The 12,305-nt window shown below is 34.1% G+C and overlaps 1 protein-coding gene across 2 annotated transcripts in view; it reads left to right on the forward strand.

Annotated features, from left to right (window-relative positions):
* The window catches only part of LOC129218333 (uncharacterized), a 243,565-nt gene that overhangs the window by 208,656 nt on the left and 22,604 nt on the right, over positions 1 to 12,305 (forward strand). The window contains exon 1 of one of the 2 annotated variants that reach the window (XM_054852568.1): positions 1,382 to 1,517. The exons of the other annotated variant lie outside the window; for it this stretch is intronic. Within the exon in view, the coding sequence (XP_054708543.1) occupies positions 1,422 to 1,517 (96 nt within the window). The 5' untranslated portion in view covers positions 1,382 to 1,421. Of the gene's footprint in view, positions 1 to 1,381; positions 1,518 to 12,305 lie in introns of those variants that run through there. 2 annotated transcript variants of the gene reach the window in all.

The following is a 12,305-nucleotide window of genomic DNA, read 5'->3' on the forward strand; positions in this document are numbered from 1 at the left end:
CTTTCGATGACTCTAAAAATGGATTCTTATGTTTAACTATTCTCTTCAAAACTTTTCTTGAAAACTTTGGAAACTTAACATTTCTTCATTGCGCATATACATCGTTTCTTTAAATCAGCAGAGGTAACTTTTTCAAACTGTGTAATTAAATCGATAATTTGAAGACCTGCCAACACCCATCTTCTTAACGCAGTTGGATCTGTGAAAGACCAATAGCCCCACCATCTCCTTTCACTATCGCATTGTTTTGCTAAGCATGGTCCGTGTTGCGTAAGAACCTCCTCCAGCTGAGAGTTACTCCGAAAATAACACCTAAGCAACTTATTACGAATGTGTGGCAACACGCTAAGTAAAGCGGGAAGAGTAAGAATTACGCAGACCTATGTGCGACTACGTTGCAGAATGAGGTTCTCCTTTTAAGTACGACAATAAGGCGTAACAAACAGTACGTTTTCATTTATTTGTGTTCATATGACTTTTGTAAAGCTTCATGTACATTTTTGTAAATAAATAGCCTCAATTGTTTTTGCTCCTGGACTTTGAAAGTACGACACAACATTTATTGGCGAGCCAGCCAGGATGTACGGAAATCAGAAGATTTCAGAGGCTTTGTAAGAATATATAAGTAAGTGTTTGTAAGAATAATAAGTACGTAAATTGATATTCTTCATACAAAAATGGACGTTTTGAAGCAGAAGCGTTCAATTTTACGAAGCGCCTTCACAAGAGCTATAAATAATTTTGATAAGTTAACGGAATCAAACGAGACAAGCAGTGAAGAAAAACAAGTAGAATTTGAACTATTATATGAGAAATACAAGCAGTTAAAAGATTGTGACGCCGAAATCTTAGAACTATTACCGACGGAAAAATGCACAGAAAAACAGTACGAAGAGGAATTCGAATCGTGTGAAAAATACGATAGAAACTTTCTTTTTGCGAAAATGAAAGTAAAACGAACATTTTCCGTGCTAGCTCCGAGAAACTACGAAGAAACGCCACTTCAATCGGTACAGGGTACCGAAACAGTATCCCAGTATCAGCTACCGAAAATTGAGCTCCGGAAGTTTGATGGAAATCCGAGGGAATGGTTAAACTTTTGGTCCCAATTTGAGCAAATTCATCAAAATACGAGAATAGACGAGCGGGACAAATTCCAATATTTAATACAGGCTACAGTTGCCGGCTCCAAGGCGAGAGACATCGTAGACAGTTTCCTCCCCACGATTGAAAACTATCTCAAGGCCATCGAGTATTTGAAAGAAAGATTTGGAAAAGAAAGCGTTTTGATTCAAGTGTATATACGAAATCTATTGCAGCTGGTTATGACGAAGAACAAAAGTGATTTATCGACATTGTATGATAAACTCCAGACACAGTTAAACGTTCGCTTGAATCGCTAGGACTCACAAGAAATAAGTATGCAGATATTTTGTTTCCACTCGTTGAGTCAGCATTGCCAGTGGATATCATTAAGTTGTGGGAAAGGCAGCGAAATACTGCTGCAGATACAGTGGGTAAGACTGATTTAGATTTATTAATTGATTTTGTAAAGAATGAGGTTGATAGTGAATTCAGAGTAAAAATTGCTAGGGAAAGCTTTTATTCTGATAGGGTAAGTCATAAAAAAGATTTGAGTAAATATTCGGAATCTAAATCTTTTGTACCAACTGCTTGTGAATTACTTAGCGCAAATGATAAAACTGCATTCAATGATAACAGTAAATTTAAAAGGTATGATAATTGTATTTTTTGTGATAAGTTTCATGCATCTGAGAGTTGTAATGAAGTTACGAATATGACCTTAGATTATAAAAAAGATATTCTTAAGAGAAAGAAAGCTTGTTTTGTGTGTCTTAAGCGAGGCAATCATCGCGCAAATCAATGTAGTTCTAAGCATAAATGTCAGATTTGTAAAAGGCGACATTTCGTGATTTTATGTCCAGATTTGCCTTCGAATAGACCAGATAATCCTTTAAAAGATAATAATGATAACAAAATTAGTACTTTAAATAATCATGTACAACTCTCGGATGTATATCTTCAAACTTTGATTGTAAAATTGTGTAATGGTTCGAAAGAAATGCTTCTACGTGCAGTCATTGACATGGGTAGTATGAAATCTTACGTAGTTTCTGATGTTGCTCAGAGTATGAACTATTGCCCTACAAATGAAATTAAATTGAAACAATCACTGTTTGGTGGAGTAGAAATTTCTGAAAAAATTTATAAGAACTATGTTGTTGTTTTAAGTAATGTTGACAACAGTTACAGGTGTAAATTTGATGTTCTTGCACAAAAACGTATTTGTTCTGAGATCAATCAAATCCCATCTGGTCCTTGGTTAGACGAGCTCAAACAGCACAGTATTGAAATTACGGATACAGAAAAAAATAAATTTAAGGTAGATAAGGAGATCAAGTTATTAATTGGTGCTGATGTTGCGGGAAAATTGTTGACGGGAAGAATAATAAATCTTAAGTCAAATTTGACAGCTATACAGACTCGTTTGGGGTGGACTGTGTTAGGGAAATTATGTGAAACAAAGCAAAGCGTAAATAGTAACCATTCTTTAGTGATTACATCGCTGTTAACGCCAACTCAGTGTATCAGTGATCTTTGGAAGTTAGACGTTTTGGGAATTGATGATCCAGCATATCGAAAGAGTAAATTAGAATTGGAAGAAGAAACTAGTAAATTCTTTAATGAAACTATTTGCGTGAATTCGGAGGGCAGGTACGAAGTTGCGTTGCCTTGGATAGAGGATACCTCCTCCTTACCGGACAATAAGAAATTAGCTGAAAAATGCTTATTGAGCACAAAAAGAAAGCTTGTAAATTTGGGAAAGTTGGAGGAATATATGGAGGTTTTTAACATTTGGGAATCTCTTAACATAATTGAAAAGGTACCGGGAGAAACAAAGAAGCAAGTACACTATTTGCCGCATAAGCCGGTAATTAAAGAAAATAATACTACAAGTTTAAGACCGGTATTTAATGCAAGTTCTCATTCAGTAGGTTCTCCGTCATTAAATAGTTGTTTATCTGCCGGACCTAACTTAATAGAAATTATTCCAACGATTCTTAATCGATTTCGTAGGAACTACGTAGCAGTTACGTCCGATATAGAAAAAGCGTTTTTGCAAATAGCTATTAGGGAGAAAGATCGAGATTTTTTGCGTTTTCTGTGGTTTGGTAAGGATAACTCAGAGCAGTTAGAGGAGTTCCGGCATCGGATGCTGGTTTTCGGGCTAAGTTGCAGTCCGTATCTCTTGGCTGCTACGCTGCAGTTTCATTTGAATAACGTTCCAGAAAATTTAAGCCACACAGCTGAAATACTAAAGAGTGCATTTTACGTCGACAACTGTGTGACCAGCCTACATACCGAAACAGAAATGAAACAATTTGTGTTGGAATCGCAAATAATCATGACTTCGGGTAATTTTAATTTACGAGGCTGGGAATCCAATTTAAGCAGTGCAGTTTCGGCGGATAACTCCGTTGGGAGTAAAAAAGTTTCAGTCTTGGGTTATGTTTGGCATACGGATTCGGATACGTTATCTTGTAAAATGGATCACAAATTAGACTTTGAAAAAGCTGTTACGAAAAGGTCAGTTTTAGCAGTAGCCAATTCAATTTTTGATCCAATAGGTTTTACAGCCCCTGTGACGTTGATACCTAAATTAATCTTGCAGGAAGTGTGGAATTTAAAACTTAAGTGGGATGAAATTCTTCCAGAGGATTTAATAAGAAAAATTAAGACATGGTATCAACAGTTAACGAAACTACTAGAATTGAAAATACCTCGGTGGTTAGGCATTTCCCTTGAATACGATTCAATGAGTTTGCATCTCTTTTGCGATGCCAGTCAACGAGCTTACGCCGCGTGTGTTTATATAAGAGTAGTTCGAAAAAATGAAGTAGTAATTAATTTAGTACATGCAAGAAGTAGAGTTGCACCATTAAAACATATAACTATACCTCGTCTAGAGCTACTCTCCTGTTTAATAGGGGCCAGATTACTCTCATCTGTAATTGAAGATCTTAAGCTTTCCGGAATTAATGTTCATTGTTGGACAGATTCCACCACCGCTTTGTGTTGGATTGTAAGAGAGGGAAACTGGGGTACCTTTATACAAAACCGTGTGCGAGAAATACGTTCCGTGGCATCTCCTAAAGTATGGGGACACGTTCCCGGAATCCATAATATAGCCGACGTAGCGTCCCGCGGATGTTCCGTAGAGCAGTTAGCGCAGATAAAATGGTGGGAGGGGCCAAAGTGGTTGTATGACAAAGAAGAAAATTGGCCGAAGTGTGAGGGTAAGCCAGATGAAGAATTGGTGAACTCAGAACTGCGTAAGACTATTATAACTACATTAACAACAAATAAGGTTGATGACAATTGGTACTACAGGTATTTTTCATCGGTAAGAAAAATCGTACGCATGATAGCTTGGATCTTTAGATTTTATTGTAAGTTAAGAAAATCAGTAACTGGGTTCACAGGTATTTTGTCTGTTTCTGAGCTAGAAAGGGCTGAATTAGCTCTTATGAGGTTGATTCAAAAAGAGTCATTTAAAGGTGTAAACGATGATAAATTGTAAAACCTCAGACCGCTACAGGACTCCAATGGTTTTATAAGAGCTAAAACTAATGTTACTTATCGTGATGATACTAATGACTTTAAGTTTCCTATCATCTTACCATCTGACCAACCCGTGGTTAAATTATTAAAAATGGATGCTCATAACCGTCTTTTACATGCTGGTACTTCTACATTGATGTCTCATTTACGGGAAAAATACTGGATTATTAAGTCTCGTAAAACTATACGTAATTGCATTAGAAAGTGCGTGAAATGTCAGAGATTTAAGGCTGAAAGGTGTGATGTCAGTTCAGGCATTATGCCAAATGATAGAGTACGTGATGCAGCTATTTTTGAAATAGTGGGTGTTGATCTCGCTGGTCCACTGTACCTAAAAAATGGCCAAAAGGCTTTGATTGCACTTTATACTTGCGCGGTCTATAGAGCCATTCATCTCGAACTTATTACGTCTTTAAGCACAGAGGTATTTTTTCAGTCCCTGAGGCGCTTTATTGCTCGGCGTGGTAGGCCAACCATCATATATTCTGATAAGGGCTCGAATTTTAAGGGAGCAGAAAGACTTTTGCACTAGCTGGACTTGGAGAGTTTACGTCCTAAAATTGCGGAAGAAAAAATTCAGTGGAAGTTTAACCCTCCATTCGCCGCTTGGTGGGGCGGATGGTGGGTGAAGCAAATTTTAAGGAAAATTTTGGGTCGTGCTGCTCTTGATTATGAAGAGTTAACTACAGTACTTTGTGACTGTGAAAGAATTATCAATTCGAGGCCACTTACGTACGTTTCCGAAGACGTCGACGATATGTCACCCCTAACACCAGAAATGTTTCTGCAAGAAATTTCTAACGCCGGAGTTTCTGATATTGATATTGTCGATAGAGAAAAGTTAGGTAAGCGAGCTAAATATCTTCAGAAAATAAGAGAACAACTCCGTAAAAGGTTCCGTTCTGAATACCTAGGACAATTACGTCAACAATCTGCTAAGAACTTCAAACTTGAGCCTTTAAAAGTGGACGAAATAGTTCTTTTGGAGGATATTAACAAAAAACGTGCTTACTGGTATTTAGCTCGTGTGAAAAAACTAATTCCAGGGCGTGATGGGCAGGTTAGACTTGCTGTTGTTAGAACTGAAACATCTGAATTCTTAAGGCCAATTCAAAGATTATTTCGATTGGAGTTAGAAAACCCAACATTAAATACGATTGAGGAAGCTGTACCTCTAACTACCAGCAGTGGTAGAATTGTCAAACCACCAGTGCGTTTGTAAATAGTTATTGTTCATGATTTGTGTTTTGATTTTCTGGTTCATTTTTCTTTGTTAAGATTGTGTTTTTTGTATATTGCTTGATGTTATATTGTGTTAGTTTTGTAATTTTTGATTTAACCTAAGTCATTTTGAGTGTTTAGTAGATTATCCACTCAAAAGGTGGGAGGAAATGTTGCGTAAGAACCTCCTCCAGCTGAGAGTTACTCCGAAAATAACACCTAAGCAACTTATTACGAATGAGTGGCAACACGCTAAGTAAAGCGGGAAGAGTAAGAATTACGCAGATCTATGTGCGACTACGTTGCAGAATGAGGTTCTCCTTTTAAGTACGACAATAAGGCGTAACAAACAGTACGTTTTCATTTATTTGTGTTCATATGACTTTTGTAAAGCTTCATGTACATTTTTGTAAATAAATAGCCTCAATTGTTTTTGCTCCTGGACTTTGAAAGTACGATACAACATTTATCACAACAGTCCGATCCAATTACAGAAAACACGTTCATTGTCTTTTTTAAAACAAACGTTCCTTTTCCAAAGGTTTTGTGTACGTCTGGAAGGTTTGTGGGTTAAAGAAAAAGATTGTTTGAATTAAAACTGGTAACCATCCAGCATAGTTACCAAAGTATATGTATAGCGTATAGCAATAAAATGAAAAAAAAAAAAAAAGACACACACACACACACACCAAATCAACTCCTTCAAAGTTTCAGCAAAGATACTAAAGTTGGTTGAAATCTATAATCTAATTAACTTTAAGTTTAAAAGCACTAGCTTTAATACGGTGCTCCAAAACTTGAATTCGTTTATATATATATATATATATATATATATATATATATATATATATATATATATATATATATATATATATATATATATATATATATATATATATATATATATATATATATATATATATATATGCTTTTTTTCTTTTTTTTTTTATAAAATGAGAAAAAGCTTACTGATGATCAATTGGGTGACGGAGAATTAACAACAGCAACAATAGTAATAATAATAATGAACAGAAATTGAAAATTCAATTTTAAATTTCTTTCTATTAGAATTATGTTTTCTTGAAATTAATTTCTCCCTTTTTCTTCAAGTCCTTATTATACCCTTCGCAAATAGTTTCAATTACGCGTGCTCAGTCATTTAAGACGAGGGGCATCATGACCGGATAATTGGACAGTTCGAGCAATTAGAGTTCGGATAACTGGAACCCTACTTTGATGTAACACTAATGTAATGTATCTTAGAATTCAGAAATCTGTAATTCTGTTATGGGGATGGGAGAATTCATTTCAGGGAACTCAAAATTTAAAAATATCGACTTTTTAAAAAAAAAAAACTTTTTGTGAAGTTATTTCTCAAATTAGGCATTTTTTGGAGTTTTAAATTGTAAAAAATGTAATAAACATCCATGGAATTACACAACCATTGATTTAAAAAATTATAATAACGAAAATTTAAAAGAATCGCCGTTTTTGGACCAAAAATGGCTGCCAGGGGGGGTTTTGGGGGGATTTTGGAATGCCTCCCCTTCCTAAAATTTTTGTTTATACAATGTCTATAAGCCTGCCGAGTTTCGTAATTTTATCACAATTTGCAGTTTCTTTCCCCGTAGCCCCCCGACTATTTATACTTAAGCAGAGAAACAAATTAATGAATGAGATTAGAAGGCTGTCCTCCCCCCCCCCCCCAGTTTCGCCGATACAAAATTTCTTTTCTTCCTGTTTTTCAGTTTTAATATATTTATGGAGGGAAGACATTTTAAATGTCGGCGCGAAACTGGGGTTAAACCATTGCAATATTTTACGTGACAAATTATATGAAACTGTACGCATATGAATACGGCACATATAACTTTTTAGTTGAAAGCGAAAAATAGCACTTTTTTATCGGTTTGCTTATTTTCTAAATTAATGGATTTTTCACAAACAATACATAATGAATTGAAAATATATGAAATACGTGTGTGGATATCCGTGCTTTGCAGTAATTTGTTAACTGAAATTTTTTTTGCAATTAATTTAAGCAAGACTTTTAATGAGCTTAGTCCGCGCGCAACATGCACATTCGCTATGGCAAATTTGGGATATCCGCGATTTGACATCGAGTAAAGTTGTATAGATCTTCTGACACATTCAAATTTAAAATATTTAATGGCTTAGTTTTTTTTTTTTTTTTTTGCTTGGTGATAACATGCGTTATTTCGTTTTTTAAATGAACTTTTAAACAAAACTAGGTATTAAACAAGACAAAGACTTCTATCAAGAAAAAGATAAATCACCAAACAATTAAAATTATCCCATAAAACGTAAAATAATCCATGATTTAAGAAAAAATGTAATGAAACAAAAAGTGAAAAGCTAGATTAAAATAGCCCTCAAGCTGTGAAACATTTAAAGAAACCTTCATGAAAATGTTGAATAATCTGTCAAATAAAGAAACTGTAATAGAATTCATTGCGAAGTTGTAAAATACTCGAAAGCAATATAATTTAAAATATAGTATTTCATTATCCAAGAAATTTTCTTTGCAACAGAGAGAAGATACAAGAATTGTAATGAAATTTAAACCGCCCAATTCTCGCAAAATGAACATAGAATCTTAATAGTCAGAAAATAGCTTGACGTAAAATTAGACTAGCCATTATTGTTCCTTAAAAACACAAAACAGCGTTGTTTCAATTGAAAATTTTTTGACTTGATGCTCTAAATTCTAAAAATACAAAGTAATAATCTCAATGCAACAAGATGTGATATCTCATCAAAAACAACCCTGTTGTAAAAATTTTCCCGCCAAGAAAACCTTTAACTTTTCCGCACAAAAAAGAAAACCTGCATCCTAAACCCAAAAACCCTCAGCCATAAAAAGTTATGATATCTAGTTTGCCCGCCAAGTATCTGCCAAACTATCATCCTCCCCCTTCTCCTTTTTCATCACAGCTACTTCCATTAGAACCTCCTCCCACCATCAACTCCTCAGAAATATGGATCGATCTTTTAAATTGTTTATCTTGTTTGGCGGGAAGCTTTTTAAAGTGAAGTGGTTGCTTGGTGAGCAAAAAGCTTCTCGCCAAACAAGACAAACAATTTAAAAGATCGATCCATATTTCTGAGGAGTTGAAGGTGGGAGGAGGTTCTAATGGAAGTAGCTGTGATGAAAAAGGAGAAGAGGGAGGATGATAGTTTGGCAGATACTTGGCGGGCAAATTAGATATCATAACTTTTTACGGCTGAGGATTTTTGGGTTTAGGATGCAGGTTTTCTTTTTTGTGCGGAAAAGTTAAAGGTTTTCTTGGAGGAGAAATTTTTACAACAGGGTTGTTTTTGATGAGATATGAAACTACCTGGAGGAGAAGCCTTTCGCGTCATAGAAACACAATCAGTTAACATACCTATGGCTATTGTTTCAACTTTTACATAATTTGGCTCTAAACTTTGCTCGACTAGTGTTTTTTGGAGCTTATGAAAAAATACCACTTACCTGCTTTTAAGTATTTATTACTATTATTTGCAACAATAGTATCATAAATTTTCAAACTAACTAAAATGGTAACAAAAGGCAACATATAATTGGAACCAAATTGAAAATGAAGTCCATAAACTACTCAGTATGCAAATCAGTCAATTGCTTTAAGCATATCATGACCTTCTTGTTTTTTCTTATTGCTGTAAAAAAAAAAGCTATGTATATAAAACTCATACCTCTATATAATAATATATGTCCTGCCATAAGTTTAAAATACTAACTTTATATTCTATAATTTGTCATATAGGCATGAACTCAAAAGAATCTTTACTTTCTTGCTCAATGTCGTTAACGTCATAAAAAATTTCCAGACATGCAAAAAAAAAAAAAAAAAAAAAACTTGGAGGTTTTAATGTTACAGGCTTAGTTAAGCGTTGTTGTTTTTTTAATATTTTATAACTGAAAAAGTTATTCATTTTCAACTATTTATATTATTTTTAAACTTCGACACACAAAGGAAGGGGGTTATAAGTTTGATGTGTCTGTGTATCTCTGTGTCTGTGTATGGTACTCTAGCGTCTAAACGGTTGTACAGATTTTGAAATTTTTTTGTTTGAAAGGTGATTAGATTGAGAGTGTTCTTAGCTAGGTTACGTCTTCGGGTGACATTAATTAAGAAAGATATTAATTAAAAACCTCTAAAAAGGCTTTTCGCGATTTTTTCAGTTTAAAAATTTAGTACCAAAATAAAAAGTAATTTTTTCTGCGTCTGATAGAATATGTTTGGAACTTCCATGTTATATAGAATTCGAATTATAACGCTTTTTTTAAAGCCTATTTTAAATATGGTTAAGCCTTTAACCACGCGATTGGTAGCCGAATTCATTGTTGGCCGACAAGGAAAGAAAATGCAATGATTTAAAAGATTTACCTGTTGCCAGTTTATATTTCTTAACAAATAAAGTATTTGTAATTAATTTTTGATAGAAAAGTATTTTAAAACGATCTTCATATTTATCTCTTGATTCTACATTTGTGACTCAGTTGGTTTTTGTTTTAAATTTTAATTTCAGTTTTTATATTCAACAATCTTAAAACGCTTATAGATTTCTAATGAAGTAATTTTATTAAACTTTAGTCCTCAAGAACATCAGAATTGCGTTGCATTTTGAAACTACAACATGATATTCTTAAATCGTAGAAAACCAAAACTATCCAAAAACCAAATTCTTATATCACAAAAAACTCTATATATATTTGTCGTTGAATATGATTTATTCACAAAAATGTCTTCTATTCTACATTTTTCCTCCCACTTAAAAAAATAAAGCCTAAATTTTGCCTCAAAGTATAAAAGCCCAAGCTAAATGCTTTTAAAATGAGCACTCTTTCGTAACTATAAAAATCCCTATGAAAGGGGAAAAAGCAATACATAAAGCCTAATGACTTGTGAAGCATTTATAACCATTGAACGCGTTCAACCTATGCCTTAAAACTTGTGTTTGGAATGCGTTGATTCCATGTTCTCGGACTCCGACATTGTAATGTAAAGCTCGAGCAAAATGTACGCACGAGGAAAAGTGTTTATTGACGTCACAAGCTCTTTCCGCCCGGTAGTTTCGTTTTTGCGGGGGCGTGGCCTAATCGCTTTTAAAACTCGTTTTAATTGCGTTTAAATTAGTTTAATTGAGGTGTTATTGGTATATTTCGACATAGTTTTTCATGATCTTTCGTCGTCCGCTCTTTATCAATAATATTGCAGGATACTTCATCTGAGGCACGGTTTAGTGACACACACATTTAGCGACACATTTTATCTTTCAGCAAGATTCTACTCCGTGTCACATCTCTAAAACGACTCATAGATTTTAAACAGAAAGAGGAATTTCAGTATTAAACTGGTCAAGCAACTCTACCAATCTCAATACGATCAAGAATTTGTGGTACCGTCAAATCTAAAGAAAGCGGTTCAAGACCTGGTGCCCGCCAACAAAGTTGTGCTCGATGCCGCATTTAAGAGGGTATAGCAACAGTATCATAAACGATTGATGTAAACAGGTGGTAGAATCCGTGTGAGTAAGGGTTAAAGCATTGAATCTAGTGTCTTTCCCCCTTTAATTTGAATATTCTAATATTTTGACTCAATGTAAATCTTCATCACTATAAACTTTTGGATTATTCTGTCTGAGATTATTTTTAATTGAGTATATTTGAAATGAAATGCACACTTTAAGATCTAAAAAAGGTGGCACATTCATTTAAATATTATTTGCACTTATATTTGGCTAGAATAAACTTTTTTCCAAAAAGTGGGAAGTATTCTATTATTTTGAATTTGAGTAGTAACAGGCCTGCACCGTGGGGAATCCTGAATCATTTCATCACAAGAGAACTGTATGTAAAATATTAAAACGGATGTTCAATAGTACATTTTTATAGCTTTATATCAGTTAAACAGTTTTTGAAATAAGGTAACTTTTACTTTAAAAATGGTATTTTAAGGCTTTCTGCGCGAATTGAAATAATCGAAAATGTGCTCCCAAGGTTTTTCTATACATTTCAGTAACTACAAAGCGTGTTTTTTATACTATTAGAAATGAAATAAATTATTTTTTGGAAAAAATATACGTCTTTAAAACTTGCCGATTTTTTCTGAATTTGAGGGCTTTTGCGCGATTTCAAAAATAGTTCATACATTTTTTAACTGTTTTTCCCATTATTAGGATGCTAATGCGCCTTTTCGCGCTATTACAAATTGATTAGGAAAAAAAAGTTTTTCGACCCACCCTAGTGAACACTGACGCAAAGCTAATGTTTGCAAAAATGAAATTTGTGTGCGTTGTTTAGAAAAAGTCTAAAGCTCTCAAGATTCAAATAACTACATATTTTAGAAGAATTACTGCCAAAACTCTACTATAAATAATTTAATGAGACCATCTCTCATGAGTGTTACCGTCTC

The sequence above is a fragment of the Uloborus diversus genome, chromosome 3 (genome assembly GCF_026930045.1).
Source record: "Uloborus diversus isolate 005 chromosome 3, Udiv.v.3.1, whole genome shotgun sequence".
In the NCBI taxonomy this organism is placed as follows: Eukaryota; Metazoa; Arthropoda; class Arachnida; order Araneae; family Uloboridae; genus Uloborus; species Uloborus diversus.